Source organism: Passer domesticus, chromosome 1 (assembly GCF_036417665.1).
Source record: "Passer domesticus isolate bPasDom1 chromosome 1, bPasDom1.hap1, whole genome shotgun sequence".
NCBI classification, from domain to species: Eukaryota; Metazoa; Chordata; class Aves; order Passeriformes; family Passeridae; genus Passer; species Passer domesticus.
The window spans coordinates 145,716,261-145,736,917 of NC_087474.1; the positions used below are offsets into that span (position 1 = coordinate 145,716,261).

Below are 20,657 nucleotides of genomic sequence, written 5' to 3' on the forward strand. Positions count from 1 at the left end.
GAAAAAAGAAGAAAATAAAAGAAAAAAGAAGAAGAAAAGAAAAAAGAAAAGAAAAGAAAGAAAAGAAAAGAAAAGAAAAGAAAAGAAAAGAAAAGAAAAGAAAAGAAAAGAAAAGAAAAGAAAAGAAAAGAAAAGAAAAGAAAAGAAAAGAAAAGAAAATTGTTTCCACCCATGTATTAATCATGGTAACTCTGTCTTTATTTCCTCAACATTTCAAGTGGATAAAATTGACAGAATACTTATATGTAGGAATTTTAATACTGTAATAAATAATCTTTTATTACAGTTATAATTGAGAACCGAGAGCATTTGTGTTTAAAGATGTGGATGCCATTCTGATGGATTATTATCATGTCCTTGAAAGCTCCTATTCCTCTGTTACACTGGGGTTCTGGAAATTGAAGAAGAACGTGTTTCTATGAGTGAGATCCAGTACAGGCAAGCTGGAAAACTGATGTGTGTTCCAAGGATTCCAATTTGTTCCAAAGGGAGGAGACACACTTTCCTTTCCACAGGTGTAAGTGGTGATTTAAGTACACTGAAGAGCAGCCAGTTTGGCACATTCACATTCATATATGTAAATGCCTCTGTGTGCATGTACATGTGTGTACATGTATGTGTGCCATACCCCCAAGAAGTGAGAGTTAAAAGAGCACAGAGGGAAAGGACGTGGAAAATTGTGTAGGCAAGCAGCTGATTTGCTCTAATTGAGTAAAGAGGAGAAAACCACACATAAATCTTCTTAAGCTTCTTAGTTTAAGAAAATATTCTGGATATTTTGTGCTGCTCTAGCCACAAAATTTTTAACACTAGACAGAAGAATTTAAACTGAAATCCATAGCTACATTTAAGGCTGACATATATTTCACTCAGTACTTTAAAAAAACAACCAACCAAAACCAAAAACCCCCAAACCAACAAAACAAAAAAGCCATTATTTTTGGTCCACATTTAAATCCTGTGCAACTAGATGTGGAGTTACATCAGAACAGAAGACTTCACAATAAAACATGGGAAAATAATGTTAGTATTGAATTCAACTTGAAAGCATATTTCACTTACAAACAGTAAAACACATTTTGAAATAATATTGCAGAAAAAACCATCAATACTATATGCATAAGAAGAAAATACTATATGCATAGGAAGATAGTATAAAAATTTTATAACGAATTTATGATCAGAAGTTTTAATCATGTTTTCCATTAAACACATGAAGAAATCTAATTTCATTATCAGATTTTTTTTTTGTTAAGTGCAATGATAATTTTTTTTAAAATTAATATCCTTCTAGATATTTTATATTAGTTGAGTACCACCAAATTGATACAAGGTGTCTATTCCTTTGTAATTGAAGTACTTGTCTTCATAGGTTGTGTCAGAAAGCTTAAACAGATTTTCTTTAGCACAATCAACATTATTCCTTGTGATGTGTATTTCATCAGATGAAAAGATGGAGGTTAAGGAAAATATAATTTTGAAGATATGTTTTTTTTAAATTAGGAATGACAAAAAAAAAGTTTTCTTTATTTCACTGCAGAAAAGTAAGATCTTTGTCATTTTTTCTTAACAATGCTCACAAATAAAAAAGTAAGAAAACTCCCTGAAAAATATCTGTCTCATTAAGGAATATTGCAGAATATGAAAAAATAATCAAAACAAATTTTTTCATTCAATGCATAGGTTCAGCTTCAACGTTTTTATAAGGCTTCAGCTTCAATCTTTCCACTTGTCTGTACTGAATATCCAAATTATTGATGACTCCATTCTAATCTGGCTGCTCTGATATAACTCTCACTTTTCTACAATATGAAATTATTTTCCATGATAAAGACAGCTTTTTAAATTATTTTTAATCAAAAGAGATGTATATTTTAAAAGTTTATATATTTTTTTCTCCATTCATATTTTTCAAATAAGGATGTTTAATTACAAGATTTTCGTCTCACTCTCTTTGTAACTTACCTAAAACTGATAATGGGATAGGTAGGACATTGAAAACTGTAGTTCTATAAAGCCACATGAGCATACCTTAGTCTACATTTGTCTTGTACTGTATTCTGTTAAACAGTCACATTTTTAAGACTATAAGAAGCAATGATGTCTAAAAATGTTAGAATATATATAAAAAATATGTTTTAGGAACTGACTATAAATAATTTGAAATATTAACATTTGATAATCTTATTTTTGTGAGTCTATTAACCATATTTCTTCTTAAAAGTTTCTGATTCAACTGAGAATTATAAAATGCTTCATCTTTGTTCTAAATTGACACTACTAAAGTAAAATCAAAAACAGCAGTCACCAAACAGAGACAGATTTTATGTGCAGTAAAAGGTAAAATATTAATCCCTGAGACAGTAAATTATTTTGTTTACTATGCACACCCCGGCTGGAAGAGGGTTAAAACCAGTTGCTAAGGCCTACTCTAAAACATTCTATAGTATCAGTGAAGTATTTAATAACTCCAGGTTGTTAAAAGGTAAACAAGCTGTATGTGGCAGTTAATACACAGCCCATTTCAAGTGGGTTTAACATGATTTACATCACAAACTCTGGAATTGGTAAAGTAAACTTGCCATTTATTCAACAAATGTGCTTGTCAGCTCATATTGAAGATATTTAGTTTTAAGGGAACTTGCACAAATTGAGCAAAAGTAACGTATAGTAACAGCAGATCTGTCAATATCCAACAGGAAACTAATTTACTACACATGTGCTGTACAAGCTTTTACATGTTCCTTCTGTAAAAAGAAACCCTGTATACTTCTTGGAAATTCATCCTTTGACATGCAAAGTGCACACACAACACAAAATGTTCTTCAAATCCTTCCAAATATGCGAGCGAGCAAGAAAATAAGTAGTTTAAAGGGTATGTTTTCTGAGTCCTTCTTTTACCATGTCAGCTTTAGTTAGATAACACTTAAAGTCAGTCAGACTTGCAGTGCTTATAATATTGACTATTCCCTTCAGAATACTGAAAAGAATTTAAAGTTGATTGTGATGGAACCTTTCAAAATAAAAACTGAAATTTGGGTAAGATGAGTAAATAAACTAAAACTTCTTAATAAAATTTTCAAAAAGTCTGCTTTTTCCAGTTATCTAACAGCACCTTTGCTAATTTTCAGAAAAATCTATAAATGGCAAACCAAAGTTGGGTAGTACCCTTGAATCAGTTTAATATTAGAGTAAAACATTAGAGTTATTTTACTTTTTAGTCTGTTGTTCATAAGAATACACACTTCAGGGAAAACTGTGATGATTTATTGCTTTATTCTACATATTTTTAAAACAGACTAGCATTACTAAAGTGTGCTATTGATCTGGTTAGTAGATGCATAACAATCAAAAGTGCAGGGACAAGTATTTTTCTTGATCTATACATTCCAGTAAAGTCTATTTTTCCAGTTTCGCAGAGCAAGATTAAAGCATTAATATAAATGAAATAAGATCAATTTATTGGATGTTTTTGTTTTATTGATGTATGCAAACATTGATCCACTGCCCCACAGACTCTCTCAAAGCTGAATAGAAAAAAAAGAGGGACCACAAAATATTTTCAAATAACAAGGTATAACATCAGGAAACAATATTATGAAATATTCATCAATGATATGTCCAAGCTATAAGATTCTTGATAATAGGATTATACTACAAAAAGTTGGTTCTGGAAGGCAGAAAAAGAAAATTTCAGAGATTCCATCTCAGACAGTTTGCCACCAGTCTTGAGCTATCATTTCACACATAATGAGTTAACTAATGATACCAGATATGTATCTGTATGGCTTCAGAACTGAGAATATCTTAAAATTAAGCAATTACTATATTTTCTTCTTTCAGAAAGAGATACTCAGTAGTCCCTAAAAGTTTTGTGCCTTTATAATAGCATTTGTGAAAAATTCAGCAGGTATCAGACTGCTACAATTGTTCTGATACCATCTAATAATATCTTGAATTTTGTTCCAAAGGATATTATTTAATACATCCCTATATACTATTATGAGGAGAAAGGAATTTTGCATTTTCTCTTCCTCCATATATACACACTTTATAAAAAAAAATGTACATTTTTTTTGGTTGTTTTTTTTGTGTGTGTGGTTTTGTTATTTTTTTAAATTCAAAATAAAAGATTCTCACCTGTGCATTATTACCTAAAAAAAAAATAAAATAAAAAAATAAAGAGTAGCTAAACAGAAGGCAAAAGTCTCTCTACATCCTGGGCTGCTCTTGCTATTTATAAACCCAAAAATAATGAACAAGTTTGAATCCCTGATTTAAATTGAAGTTATAAACCTAGACAGAAATAGTAATAAGAGGCAGTAAAACTAATAAGTATTATCCAGTCTCTACAGGGAAAAAGTCAAGTCCTATTTGAAAAATAATTTTCTGAAAATTGTAATTATGTACTTTGGTCTCCAATTATTTTGTAAGAAATTTTTAAAAGGAATCATTGAGAGCAGAAATCTAATTTCTAACAAATTTCTGTAGGTGTACCTTCTTTCTGTTCCTTGGAATATATCCTTTAGAACTCATTCCTTGAGCAAAACACCAGCTCAGAAGTAAAATGGGAAAAGGTTTTATTGAATAGTTAATGATTACTTTGAGAACTTCCTACAACTTTTCAGAGAGAGCATGCTCAGAAGGATGTGTTCCAGACAGCAGATTTTCCAGACAGTTGTTCAATATGTGTATCTAGTTCCTGATGAAATTACCTCCCTCAAGACTTTTCAAGGAAGATGGTGTTCCAGGTGAAGCACTCAACTTTTAAAAATTTCAAACCATCCAAAGCAGAATAGTATGTTCCTCAGAACTGCTTCTGAAGGGGAAGAGTAAGGATACAAAGTTGCATATACTTGTGCATCTGTTATCCTGAGTCTTCCAATTCAAATGTAACTCTAAAAATACTTTCATATGTATAGTAACATTTTCACTCCATAAAATGGGACATTCTACCAGTAAATAAAGATGACATTTCTATAGATGTAATGAATCTTTTCTCCTTACAAGTGTAGTTAAGTATTAAGCTAAGATACAGCTTAAATTAGCTATATATTAGATAATATTAAGGAATAAATATTAATTAAAACATCCTTCCAAGAATGTAACATATCTAAGACTGTTGCCGAACATAATAGTTTAATTGCTTCTTTTACAATTGCATATTATAAGAACAAAACATAAGAAATTCACCTCACTGAAAATCATTCACAAGATACCTATTTTCTCCATTTTTCACTATTACTCTTGCAAGAAAAAAAGCTACCTAAAGACTCTTAATGATGTCTGGCTGCCTTTGTCACTTGTAGAAGCGAAATTAGGCAAGGAGAAGAAAACACATCCTGTTTGTATCTCAGTGTCCTCATATGCCCTTAGGATGGTTAATTGCTTTTGTGCTGAGGATGTCTGAATACTTCTCAGTAAGTAAATAATGGGCATTTATATCTGATGATACAAGCCAAGGAAATATCGCTGTCTGATTGATCAGCTTTATCACCATAATTTTCCATAGAATCACAGGTCCCTCTATCAAAATAATTGTGTTATCATACATTTGATTATAGAAGCATGGTTTCAGAAGGAAAATATATTGGATCACTATTTATTATAAGACTTAGCTATAATTTTATTTAAATTATTTATACTAGGTGTAATTTTATTTAATATTACTGCTACCATGGAGCAGCTAATCCTGGAAAATTAAGGACAAGAAAATCATCAGGGGTAGTCAGTGTGGCTTTACCAAGGGGAAGCCATGCTTGACAAACTTGATAGACTTCTATAATTAAATAACATGCCTGGTGGCTAAAAGAAAAGCAGTGGATATTTTCCACCTGGGCTTCAGGTAGGCTTTTGGCATTGTCAAGGTACTAGCAGACAAGCCTTTGATGCATAGGCTCAACAGATAGCAAGGTGGATTAAAAACAGGATGAAAGTCTGAGCCAAGAGGATGGTTATCAGTGACACAATGTCTTGTTAGGGGCCAAAAACTCACGCTGTAACTCAGGGATGAATACTGGGACAAGTCTTCTTTAACATCTTTATAGGTTATCTAGATGATGGGGCAGACTACTCTCAGCAAGTTTGCCACAACAGTGAGAAGGGATGAGCAGTTCATAGGCCAGAGGGTCATGCTGCCATTTTTTTTTTTTTTTTCTTTTTACTTTCACAGCTATGGAGATAAAGGGAGATAAAGATGCTCTATATAGCCTGAAAGGAAATATGACTAGCCTGGACCATTATAAGGAGATAGTAACAGGTATAAGCAGGAAAAATAAACTAATTTATAAAACCACAATGAAAAAATCACAGTCATCTTTCCCTCAAAAAACTAAGCTCAGTGTCAGAGTTTACAAAAATAAAAAAAATTATTATCCTCAAAAAGAAAAATAATTGTAGCCATAGGAAGGGCCTGATGATTTCAAACTAATTTGTCCCTGCTTTGGTTGCTCCTTTCAGTAGTTACTCAGAAGGATATCCTTGCACCCAGAAATCTGCACTTAATCCCACAGAGGGTAAGACATCTTTTCCAAAAGAAAGCAGAGAGGTCACTAACTGATGTCAGCCTAACCTGACGGGCAGCCACACATCCTGAAAGCGATGGAAAAATGGGAATCTTACTGTGACTTATGTCTCAGTGCAAGCCTTCAGGTTCCCCTCTGAATGTGTATTGGGTTTACAAGGTAAGATTTTGGGAGCAGAGAATGGCACCATGAGCCTTTGAAGGGCTCCCGTTATAGAAAACAGAGAAACAAACAAACAAACTACTATCAGCTCTATTTCCCAGTCTAATAGCACAAAAAGGTATATATTGAGCAGAACAATTTCCTGTAAATATCACTCGCAAGAGCAACCAAGTGAACTCAACCATGGAAAAAAGCTACAAGTTCTGTGCCAAAAATGCATCAAACAAAAAAGACTGAAACATCTCAAATTTTCACAGTGCAAGTACTGGAAATTTGCTATCAAAGTCTCTTAGTTGTATACATATGTCTTTTTAAAAGTTCTAGCTTGGGTGTGGACATCCATAATAAGTAAAAGTAAGAAAAATGTTTGCATTTAGAATTGGTGGGAGTAGTAACTGAGGTAAGATTTAGGAACTTATAGAAAGTCAAACAGAATTAAAATTCAAATTTGATGTTTAATTTTACATAAAGTTTTATCAAAAGGCAGAGTTAATAGCTCCAGGTATAGTAAATACAGGCAACAGCTAAAATCTAATATTGCTAATGATTCAAAGAGAAATAATTGCTTTTGTTGTAGCTATTGCAATAAGCACAATCTCACCCACTCCATATGGTCACTCATATTTTCAGTGTGAAACATCAATCCTATAGTCACAGACATGGCAGGAAAAAATGTTTACAATAATTAAGATAATGAACCTGTCCTCCTTTTATAATGAAGACCTATAGCAAATTTTCAGGATGGAATGACAAGTCATTTATCCCTCCACAACTGCACATACTTCCTGACTCCAAATTCTCTTATTTAACAACTTAGTCTGTTCCTTCACAGCCAAACCTGTTAGCTTCCTGCCATAGGAATAGCTGGATTCCCTACTGTGCTCTTATTCTGCTGAGAGAATCTCCCTTCTATCCACATATATTTCTAAGATTTTTTAACTGTAATATATGTGACTCAGATGTTTTATCTGGATCAAAATGTACACGAGCAATATGGAAGAATATTTTAGGCAACACTACAAAGAGATTTATTGTGTTCTGAACAGAACCAAAATATATTTACACTTTCTAGTTTCATATAAGATAAAAATGTGCTATCTAATATAGATAAATAAAAGAGCAGCCTTTTTAATCTGAATGGATGAAGAACACAATTATGAGTAAAATATAAGTTTACAACGAGTTTAAGTATATTCATACTTTTTTAATCATTTCACTGACTGTAACACCCACAGTACAGCTTCACACTAGGCTTAGGAAAAGCCAAGTTTGAGGCATTTGCTTGCAAAAAAGAGATGCAGTGTGCTTTGTTCCAACAGACCTGACCAAAAAAAAACTTCATGAAATGGGTCTTTGAATTCATGCTGAAGCACTCTGCCTGCTTGAGATTTATGCTGTTAACCTGATTAAATATGGATGGCAACTGTTTTAGGCTTAACAGCAAGCTTAGGAAATGTTCCACTGACAGTTTTGACATGGTTAACAAAATAAAACGGCTGTGAATAATTTAATGTAAATACTCAGTGCTTTGCTGAATATTTTTTTGCTTATTTTTGGCTTGGTCTAAAAGCAAAAAAGCTCAGAAATTGAAAGGTTCTTTTTTTTGCAGGAAGAAAACAGCAACTTAATGACATGAAGAAGGAGAAAGGGAAGAATTGAATGTAAGAACATATTTTTAAAAAATACTATTTTAATACAAAGTGATTAAATGACAACCATATTTAATATTATTTCAGTAATAGTTGCAATATATTCCCTCACTATAATTCTCCAGACTTGCAGAAAATATAATGTGAAGAATTTATCAGATACTTTGAATTATTTAAACAGTTTCTTAGAAAGAAAAGGACTACAGCAATTGGAAACAGATGTTATAAATTTTCAGTAAGCTCTGCCATTTCAACAAAATTCAGATTATAGGCTTCCTAACAGACAAGTGACATCCACATAAAAACCCAACAAACCAAATGAAAAAAACCTCAAAAAACTAAAAAAACCTGAGCAAACATAATAATTAAAAAAACCCTAAAGCCAAAATCAAAAGTCAGCTCTCAAGTATGTCATTCTTAATTTCAAAAGTATTTCAAAATTCAGTAGATAAAAGGACAAGAATGTGAACATTGTCAAACTTTCAAAAACCTATATTCTAAAGAATACATTTTAAAGAATATATTTATGCAAGCAGTAAGGAATTTTTTATGATTGAAATACATTCAAGATAGAACATGGTGATGACAAAAGATAACATACAAGTAAATTTTTTTTTAAAAAAGTCCTGTAATATAAAATTAACAGAACCAGGACCTAGTTTTCTGATCCATCTAAATTTAGCAGTTAGCTCACCATATTTAATTTCTTCTTATTCTAAAAAAAAAAAAAGCTTGATTTTTTTTTAAGGAACCCTTTTGCTTGTTTTTCTCCTTCTTGATGTTTGGTGATGAATGATATGTGGTGTGAATGTGGTTGAGATCTGTCAGAAAGTCTGCCATTCCAGCACTGACATTTTCCACAGTGTTTCTGCCACTCTGGATTAGAAAAAAATCAGCAAGTATAATCCATAAGACTTGAACTCTGGTTAACTTTAGCCCTAATTCAGATTTCACTGGTATTTTAGCCTGGTATTAAGTTTAAAATTCATAATTTTGTAGTCCTTCCTTCCTTTCTTTTTCCTTTTTTTTTTTTTTTAACATATAACAATGAAAGGAAAATAAGTTTTAATTTTTTAGGAGAAAAGAAGTGCAAAAAATGCATTGGGGAGGAGATGGGGATTAAATCTTTAAAATACAAAGGTTTACTACTCAAAATGTAAATGTAAAATTGTCCCATTTCCTAATGTCAGGATAAATTACTTGCAATACATAGGTCCAGAACCTAACTGATGAGTTTGTGCAATATCCCACAAGATATTCAGGTATTGTTTCCCTTACTAGATGCGAGAGATGTAATGAAATGGATTCCAAACTGAGGAATTCTTGTTCTCATTTCTGTTCAGATATTCACAAGAACTTTTTCAAGGGACCAAGGATTAATAATACGTGCAGCACAGCTGAAGACAAGTAAAGAATTTTAAATTTTTTTCCTTCTTCAGAGTTCCACATAAAGGTATGATTTGCATTAATGTTCTTTCGGTTAGATGCCTGTAATTATAGCTTTGCTATTTTTGATCAACAAAGCTTTTGTTGATTCCAGAGTAGCCATGGATAAAAGTGGCAACAATCACTTCACTGCTGTATATAGAACACTATATGGAAAACATGTTAAGACAATCCAGAAATGGGAAAACTGTCCATAATTTCCTCTATCATATACTGTTGGAGAAGCCTTATATATTCAGGTACTGATCTTCACTGAGAATTTCAACCTTTCCTCCTAAGAGGGCAACAAAGCAAGGTAGAAGGCATCAAGAAGGTTTAAAGAATATGTTGGTGTGATACCATATAGACAGACATATAAATTTCACCGTTGCAAAGTTATGTATCCATTTCCCATATTTCTTTTTTCCACTGAATCATTATTCAGAGCTTTGTACAGCATAGATTGTAAATATACTAATCATAATATTAATTATTGAAAAAATAGTTGTTTTCTCTTAAACAGATCAGCTCCTAAGAACAGGTTCCTAATATAAGAATGTGAAAAACATGCATAAGAACAATAAAAATATGGGGATCTCACTGATAACATCAGATGTGTCAGTTCACCTTCATCAAGAGTTTTTATTTTTTTGACTCCACATGACTTTCCTTTTAAAAACAATTTTTATTCTGCTTTTCAATAGTAAATTCACTGTCATCTCTGGCCATGTTTGAGGATTTTAGTTATGGCCCTACTCCACTGTCAACAAGGCTTGGGCATGAACAATACATCTAATTAACTGCATGAGGCAAGAGACCAACTATAATGCAGTAGAAAGCTAAGGATGCAGATAAGTGAATGGGGAAACATTTCATTCAGCTATAGGGTGCTGTTATCAAACTTATTTCTGAAATCAGTTTGGGAGAAAATTAGCTACATTTAGTCCTGGATAAAGCCATTTATGTAAAGAGCATTTCAGGGTCTTTCATCTCGTGTGTTCTCCCTCAAAAGAGTCTTAGTTTCTGAATTATTTTGTTGCAAATGATGCAACAAGTAGCAGCCCTGAAGTACCAGGATCATGAAGTCATCCTGGTTCTCACAGCTGTGGTGTAGAATATTGTAAATATTATAATTTTATAATGAATACCATCACATTATTTGTTGTAGTCATTATTAAAAACTCTTAATGACAAATCTTCATTTATACATCAATGAGGTTTTTGACTTCAAGGCACAAACCATCGTTAAAATCCACATTCAACATACATTCTTCACTCAGAACAACAAAAGAAAACTCAACTAAACTAAAAAAAAAAAGTTTCTGCCATCAAATCCAGAAATAACATTTTCATAACACAGAACAAAAGGACAAATTACAAAAAATTCACCCCTGGGCCCTTCAGTACAATTATGATACAAATTCTCCACTATCATTCTACTTCATAACAGGGTTTAATACTTGTTTTGCCCATTATTTTTCCAATTAGTATGCCTTCTAGCAGTCATACAAGGCCAACAATATTGTGTTCAGAACAGTAAGGTAACGTTAGCATGAGACAAAACCAAACACATTAAACCATTGATTATATAAGCAAAGACTTTATACATAGAAGTTTCTCAATATATCATAAAAATAAGTTGATCTAAATTGTAAAAAGATCTAATTTTTTTTTTAACCTCAACAAGGTACTGTTCTTCTAATCAGTGCTAGACACCATTCTGGCACTGTTCCAGATAATATTGTAAACCTTTTATCTGTTCCTTAGTTTAAAACCTCCCTAATTCCTGTGTATCTGCATTTCATTGCAATATCAAAGAGTTATAATTAGTCCAACTAATACCACACAAATTTTCTGGGTGATATTGAAGCTATTATAATGTAGCTCCTAGCACTACAATCTGCCCATGATGAATCTAACTCAGACTACAGTAATTTCAGTCGTATATTACAGAAGTTCAGAAACATAGTGTCCAACTTATACTTTGAAATAAAATTACTTGCTTAACCTAACATTACTTCTTTGCATTATTACTGGTATAATACTAATGTTCTACCAACAAACAAGTATTCCTTGTTATGGCCTTATCTAAATGTTCATATTTAATTTTAAAGAAGTGACCTGTTCTTAATTACTGTTTTCATGCTATACCTTCAGAGTATTTAAATATTTGAGAGGACAGATAAATATGCAAGGTGTGCTAATTTAACTTTGGCTGGCTGTCAGATGCTCACCATGTCACTCCATCACCCTTCAGCAGCACAGAATGAGAAAACTGGATGAAAAAGCCTGTGTCTCAAGTTAAGGACAGGGAGATTGCTCACTAATTAGTGTCATGGGCAAAAAAAAGTCAATATAGGGAATACTAGTTTTATTTACTGACAATTAAAAATTGACAAATTTTTGTGACAAATAAGAAAATATAAATAAGTGATCAATAAGAAAAAAAAGCTAAACCCACCATCATCCCAACCCCTTTCTTCATGGGCTCAAATTCACTTTTTTGTTCCTGACTCTTCTGCCCCCTCCTCTCTCCCAAAGTGGCAAAGGGGAACATAAAATGGAGGCTGCAGTCAGTTTGTAACACTTCATCTGTGCTGCTCCTTCCTCCTCATGCTCTTTCCCTGCTCCAGAGTCAGAGCACTCCCACAGAAAATAGTTCTTCTCACACTTCTCCAACATGGATCTCTCCCACAAGGCTGTAGTTCTTCAAAATCTGTTTCAGTATGCTCATCCCACGGGGTCACAGGTCCTTCCAGAAACCTGCTCTGCCTTGGCCTCTCCACGGGGTCACAGCTTCCTTCAGGCACAAGTCCTGCACACACCACAGGTGGATGTCTGCTCCACCACGGACGCCTATGAGCTGTAGGGGACAATCTGCATCGCTGGCACTCTTCAGAGACTCCAGGGTAATCCCTGATCCATCACATGGAGCCTTCTCCATTCCTTCTGCTCTGCCTGTGGTCTCTGTGGGGTTGTTTCTCTTGGGTATTCTCATTCATCTCCTTCAGCTGTTTTTGTACAGCTTTTTTTGCCCTTACTCAAATAAATTATCACAGAGGTACCACCAACTTGCCTGATTTGCTCAGCTGTGTCCTGTATTGGGTCTGTCTTGGAGCCAGCTAGAACTGTCTCAGTCTGATATGGGGGCCACTTCTGATCTCTTCCTAGAGAAGTCACTTCTACAGCAACCCCTGCTACTGAAACTCTGTTTTGTAAATTAAAATCAAAACGCATGTACTAATCAAATCAAACTGAAGCAAGCATATACTGAAGTATTTTACTGTGCCAGCAGACGTTAAACCTAAGAGTTCTGATTCATCCCCAAATATTAAAACTGTCTGTATTCTTATATGATGTTATCATTCAGGTACTAGGACAGTTTTCATATAGTCATATGCTATTCTGCACTATTTACAGTTTCAGGAAGAAAAAAATCAGTGTAGAATAACACTTAAGCACATGTTATTTGATCTCTGACTAAAGAGAAGGCCAATTTTATTTTCATTAGAATTGGAATTTTTATATGTGGAAGAATTTGTTTTTTCAAGTGTTTTGAGAGAAAGGAAAACAATTGCACCTGCCCAGTACAAGGAAAATAGGAAGCTACTAGAGAGAATGCAGTGAAGGGGCACTAAAAAGATTAAGGGATAGGAACTTCTTTCATATAAGGTTGAGACAGCTGGGCTTGCTTACCCTAAAGAAGAAGAGGATCACTGAATCTCAATGTCTATAAACTCCTGGTGGGAGGATGTAAAGAAGATGAAACTACACTCTTTCCAGTGGTGACCAGTGACAGGACTAGAGGAAATGGACACAGACTAAAACAGAGGAGGTTCTTTCTGAACATCAGGAAGTAGATTTTCCCTGTGGGGGTGAGCGAGCACTAGCTTTCGTTGCCCAGAGAGGTTATGGGATCACCATCTTCTAAGATATGCAAGTCTGGGCTGCTGCCTGTAGGCGGCTCTGCTTGAGCAGTGGAGTTCAACTGCAGGATTTCCAGAGGTTTGTTCCAATCTCAATCATTCTGTAACTCTGTCAACCACACTGACAACCAGAGACAAAGCATCCGTTCAATTAATTTTCTGCTGTTCTATAAATGCAGAAAGTGGAAATTTCAAATGAAAATAAGACTGAGTAATAATGCTTTTAAATATTCCCATAAAATAATTTTGGTAAAAAGGAAGCTCTGAGGTTTTGAGCTAACACTGCATCACCATCTTATGAATTGGCAGGGAGGGAGAAAGAAGGCAGCATTAAGACATGAATATCAACAGCAGAGTGTAATCCTTAACAATCTCCAAATCATTAATATCTTAAACCTGCAGTCACCTATGACTTGCCAGTAAATACGTACCAGTTTGTGAGCTCAAAGGTTTGCTTCTACCAAAGGTAGAATGTCTAAAATCTTATTTGGCTTTTTCTTTTTTTTATGTAGACATGCCCTTGGTGCATTTAAGAAAGGAAACCATTTTATGCAAATATGGCCTTATGGGTCTTAAGTTCACTCAACTGCTCACTGGAAATTTTCAGGCTGTTTAGAGAACTTGTACAAAGTGTGGTAGCTGTGTTTCATTTCCTCAAATAGTATGACACTAAATTCTCTCAGCTGGCGCATTTGACAAAACTTTCAGAAATTCTAGACATGTATACAGATTTTATCTTGCTCAGAAATAGTTTTTAATTAAAAAAATAAAAATATGAAAATTCTTTGGGATGAGAAATCTTAAATATTACTTTTGAACTTTTTGCCTATTTGGGGAACAGAGATTGAATAATTTTTCCGTAACTCTTCACACTTTTTTATGACCTATAAATGGGATAAATTTGATTAACAGTTGTTGGAACAAGGATGAAACAAACAAATGACCTTCTCACATTTATAAAAATGTGTTATAAAATTATAACACATTTATAATTTTCATTAGCAAATTCTAATCAGTTGTATAAATATCCTTTTTTCTTTTACCAAAGTGGAACATAAAGATGGCTTCCACACAGGACTTTGTAAAATTAGAGTCAAAAATACACCAGTGTAGCTAAATGGTTTTTGAAATTTTAAAAATAGTCAGGTTTTCACTGAATCCTCTGGTGAATTCAGGTGCAAAGGACTGAGCCTTATAGGCCTGTCTGAGCAGTTAATGGAGTGCGATGCAGATGGTAATATAAAACAAAATTTAGAGGTAAAATATATCCTTGTACCAGTAAACACAGATGATGATAGCCTTTTATAAAACATACCTCAGCTGCACAGCTAATTTATGTTTTATTACATCTAAACAAGTCCATTACACTCAGTTCACGCAAAATGATACGCCTGGAAGTAGAATATAGCCATTGCTTCCAGGTGTTTAGTTCTTGAAATTAAAGACAACTGGTATCATAACTTAGCTTAATTGCTCTACTTTGACTCATTTGACATTATCAGAACTCTCAGTACTTTTGCTTTAAAGCGTAGGTATAAAGTACATGGGATTTTAATACAGTGTTCAGACAATAGAATGAACATCTTCAGAACAGTTCCTCACAAAGGGAAAGTGAATTCAAGAACTTCAGTGATTTCTCACACAGTTGAAGGCCAACGATGATATAAACATCCCCAAAATTAAGCTCTTCTGCTTATAACACAATACTAGTGGGCCCATGAAATTGCCTCCTACCATTGAATAGCTGCTTCTGGGAATTAAGTTAGAGAATGACATAAAAAACATGAGAGCATCTACTTGGCATACAAAAACTAAAACTATCTTAGGGGAGTTTTAACATCTATCCATACTCATTTGGTGTCAGACTTTCTTAAAAAATATCTGAAATGCACCTAGTACAAAACCTGGACTGTAGAGATAAATCATATTAGTGAAAAATGTTATGGTCTATGTGTGCTTTTGGTTGGTTGGTTTAGAGCTGGGGAGGTGGAGGGAGGGATTTGTTTGTTTTGGGTTTGGTTTTTTTTAAAGAAAAGCCAGAATATAAACTTACCTTATTAGTATTGATAGCTGTGATGACCCACACACATTGAGCATTGCTGTCATATTGAAATGGAAAATTGGGTGATGCGAAAGTGCCTCCAGGCCCCTGAAGATTGGATCCACAAGTTTTGACTGCAAAAAGAAGGTTCACTTTTTAATTCACATAGAAAATACATGTAGCAGATTCATAAACTGATCTCTAACTTACTCTAATCAAAATATGAGGAATTAAAATACCACTGAACAAAACCAGAACCACCTCTTACAAGAGAATAGGATATTCATGTTTAATTACTCTGACAAAATAAAACAGACCTTCTCTTGTGTCTAAATTTATAATCTAAAATAGTGTTGAAAATATTTTGAGGAAAAACAGTAAATACAGTAACAGAATCTGCTCTATATGTTTTTAAAATTCTTCAAGGACTAACTTATTCCACCTTCACTAATGTCTTGAAAGACAAATTTAAATAGTAGAAACCTTTATCACTGTCCATATGTGGGTTTCTATGTGCATATATGTTGGTGTATGGCATGTCAGCATTTTTTTCTCCTATAACCCCTGTACAACCCATTGAATCAATGGCCAAAGCACTGAAAAGTTTAAATGTATCTTGTAAAAGTTAGACTAACAAAAACAGTGTTATCTAATTCTAAAAATTACAAAGGGTATTTATTTTCAATTCAAAGTCTGTATGGTTATTTACAATAGCATGTCAGTAAAAAAAAACATATTCTTATTTACATAGCTTGCATCTCTGTCATGAATAATACAAAGGATATAAACTGTGTCCTTTGTGCTTTCAAGTGGCACTTTCAAGGCACTAAATTCCTAGTCTGTTTAAGTCAATAACACTTTTATTGTTCTTTCCTTGCTATTCAGATCTTTGCTGAATGCTCTACTGGTTAACTTTTCCTGTATGAAGATGTAAAACTGACAAGCAACCTCAACTAAACATGAGCCTATTCTATTTCTCCAGTGATTCTCCAGTATATGACACCACATAAACTACAAAAGTTAAAGAACTATTTCTTCCACTGTATTCTGATAGAACATCTTGCATAATCAAATAAAACAAATTGACACTTAGGTATGTGAATCCTAGAGCTGCATTGCACTTTCACAAAGCATATTTATTTGATCAATACTGAACACAGGAAGATTCAGCTGCTGCTGGATGAAGGCTTGTTCCTTCACTCGCATTACTCTCTGGAAAGAATGTCACTTTTGCACCACCCTCAGAGAAACAATATTCTGGTGATGAGTGTGCTGAAAGTCACACCGGATGCTTGGAAAGAAGTAGAGGGTAGAGAGGTGAGAGGAAGACTCCTCATTCAGGATCAAGAGCTGAAGACATTAGGGTCATGAGTGACACTAATGCCAAGTATTTTTGTCTATATATTTAATAAGAAATTGTATGACACTTTGCAGCTTGTACATGGGAAGTAAGTCAGGAAAGGAAAAGCAGTGAGTGTTCTAGACAATTTGCTGCTCCATCTGAATATGTGAATCCATACTTTGGGGCAGAGTTGGGATGTAAAGCACAGCTCCTTTGCCTGTGTGCTGCAGAGAGCTCTGTTTGCTGTCTTTTCTTGGTGTAGCCTCGTAGTGAAAGTCTCAAAGGAACCATGTTGTTCAGTGGAATGAAATCCAAGTCTTTGACTCCCCCCACCATGTCTATCATTTATACTGTTTTTAAATATTCCTAACAAGCACTTGCTTCCAGTACTTTAAGTTTGAAATCCAGAAAAAAGAAAAAAACACCTTTTGTGATTAGAACAATTTCTATGTGTTTGTACACATTAATATTTTCATTATATATTAATATCTCATCTGTACCTACACACTAATATTTTCATTCATTGATTCAGACATTCATCATACTACTTGCTGCTGTATTAGGTCATCAAATACTTTCAGCAAAATTCCTTTGTGCTTTTCTTCTTTCACTGAATGTTTTGCCATTTATCCATTTGCTCAGGGTCAAAACCAGGTGCAGACTTACTTCTCCACTACTTACCTATTATAAATCCAAGAATTTCTTATCTGCTTATAAAATGTGCAATGAGTAAACTTCATGAATTACTGATTTTATATTAAATCACTGCAATTTTGATATCCATCTTGATAAGTTCTAATAATTAGCATGTGATAGGTTTGTGTCAGCTCCTTATAAAGCAAAATTTATAATGTAAGTTGCCTACTGAAGCAAGCATGCTGAAATACAAAATTTATGTTAAACAAAACAGCATAGGAGAATCCTTTTTAATTAAGAAAGTGGGGATACTAGGATTACAATTTCAGGTACTTACAAAAAATGCAATAGGATTGACTATCAAACAATGGATAGATGCCAAATGGAATAATCACTGTGAGGGTAAATTTCTGTTTACCTTTACACACAGGTCTATGATCACTCCATGCAGCAAAAACTTCAGCTATCCTCTGACAAGTGATACTTTTGGAACCTTGTAGCACATAATCTTCATCACAGGAGAACTGAACGGTTGCTCCCAAGCTAAAATCAAATGATGACAAAAAATAAGCATTTCTAAAAACATAGCTAGCAGTCTATTGTTCCCATTCCTTTAGACATGATGGTCTTGACAAACAATACAAATATGTAATCCAGAAATTTCTGCACTCAATAGTAAAAGGCTGAAGACTACGTACTAGCCTGATAGCACACACTGTTCAGCCCTCTCTGGGCCTACTGTGGCTGGAGATGGTTTACCTCTTTTGACAGTCATTTGGAGGTCAAGTGACTATTTTCTGACCTAACTGCAGACCTCTGTATAGTTAAAATTTGACAAATCTAGACATTGAGTAACTAAAAGTAATTATTTATGTTAATTGAAGCTAGAAAAGAATGGGAAAACGATATAACAAAATCACCTAGAAGAGAAGTCAAAAGGTCATCTACAAGACTGAAAGAGAAATTCCTATTATAAACATTTTATTTCTCCCAGTGAAGGCCTCAGGATATAAAAAAATATTCTGTGAATATTTCCCACCTCTGATTGTTCTTCAGGAGATCTGGTGCTTTAGATTTTAGAACTAGAGGGCATTGGAAGGGGGAGCACCATCACAGAGAAAAAAGGATAGATATTAATAATGTTTCTTGTATTTAAAAAGTAATTATATTAATAATAAGAGTATACTATATTAATTTGTATTATTGTAGAAATACTTGTTTAATATTTTGATTAGTATATTAAGATTTTAATTACGCTTGCAGTGAAGTCTTAACTTCATAAAGTGGTCTCTGTACTCTTGTCAGTAACAAGATTTTGAATGTACTACTAAAGTTACGAGAAATGAACGTTGCTAGAATGTGAGGATTTGCTCATTTAACTGGCATATGTTTCTCAAATTAATAGAAGAAAATAAAAGATTTCTGAAAATATATTTGTAGGTGTTTAACTGTGATTATTTATTAAGTTATAATGCTGGCTTGAAAAAGTTTTTTAGTTTCTCATATGAAGCTGACATCTGGTGCTGGAAACAGCTCAGGACAAAACAAGAAATAATTCCAGAAAAAAAATTTTTGTTGTTTGTTTTGTTTTGTTGTTTGTTTATTTGTTGGGTTGGGTTTTCTGTTTGTTTTTTTTGGTTGGTTGGTTGGTTTTATTTGCTTTTTTTGTTGCTGTTATTTGTTAAGTTTTTCTGAGAGGAGGATTTGGGCTGGGAGACAAGAGGGAAAAGTGGGGTTCAGTCTGGAAAAGTTGAATAAATCAATATGTAAATGTATATTATTGAGATGAGTCTTTTCCTTTAAATATCATTATGGTTTCAAATCCTGATTATAGCTGAAAATAGCCAATACATCAGGCCTTTCTCTGATATCAGTACCTCACACTTCATAATTTCAGCCTGCTTTTTTTAAAGGCTTGTCTGTCACAGCTGCAACGTGTAAAATGTTTTATACATACAGGGGACTTAGAAGATCTTGGCTACACTCTGAATGCAGTTCTCTGGTATTTTAAGATTAAATGTGCAGTAACTCCCCAAGAGTTTGTTATGTCAGCCTTCCTGTATAACACTGTAAGCCATGGATGGATGGATGGATGGATGGATGGATGGATGGATGGTGTTATCTGACCCTCCTTGGATGGAAGACATTTCCCTGTCTTTGGTATGTTACATACTGGTTAAAAAAAAAAAAAAAAAAAAAAAAAAAAAAAAAAAAAAAAAAAAATTGTAAATATCTCTAAGCAAAGTGTCAATATTTACTTTACACTTTGGTTAACCCAGTCTTCAGATCTGGGTTTGATCCCACAAGGTATGACATTCATTTTTGCCAAATGTCGTACTAAAATTATTTTTTCTCTGAAGGGTTTGGCTTGCAAAGAACAAGGCCTGTTTTTCTTTCTTTATGGATAGCCATTTTAGTGCTGCAATTCTTCAATTCAAAAAGGCAGAGAGAAAATAAAAAGGCTGAGCACATATTACAGAAAATAACTTTTGTTAGGTAATCTATTCAAATGCATCTATGATGAAAAAAGCTACTAAAGAAGATTGATACTTATCAGAACAAGAATTAACTTAAGGGAGTTAGAAATGTTAGCTATTTGAAAAGGAACAGTGTCAGCACAAAATAGTTGATGAAATCTGGGAAGTACCTTGGCTTTACAGAGACATAGATATTAAGAAAATTAGGACATGAAAGATGATGCAGTCACCTGAACAGACATCTAAGAAAATGAGGATTTGATAGTGGGTAACAGCTCTATGAACTATTCCAAAACAGTTCCTCTTTCAGTAAGATGTTTGTGAAATAATGAGATAAAGAACAGCTGCAGAATCCACAAAAAAAGGAGATATAAAAGTGAAAAACTGAAAAAAAAGAAAGTAAACATAATGTAAAGGCCCTTGCAATGTAAGGATAAAAGGCTTTTATAGGCAAGTGAGGAAAAAGACCCACCAG

At 33.6% G+C, this 20,657-nt stretch overlaps 1 protein-coding gene across 4 annotated transcripts in view; it reads right to left on the minus strand.

Annotated features, from left to right (window-relative positions):
• The window catches only part of CSMD3 (CUB and Sushi multiple domains 3), a 589,442-nt gene that overhangs the window by 308,404 nt on the left and 260,381 nt on the right, over positions 1-20,657 (minus strand). For all 4 annotated transcript variants that reach the window (XM_064395032.1, XM_064395025.1, XM_064395049.1 and 1 more), the window contains 2 exons: positions 18,124-18,248; positions 15,740-15,861 (listed from right to left, as the gene is read on the minus strand). In XM_064395032.1, the coding sequence (XP_064251102.1) occupies positions 15,740-15,861; positions 18,124-18,248 (247 nt within the window). The remainder of the gene's footprint in view (positions 1-15,739; positions 15,862-18,123; positions 18,249-20,657) is intronic.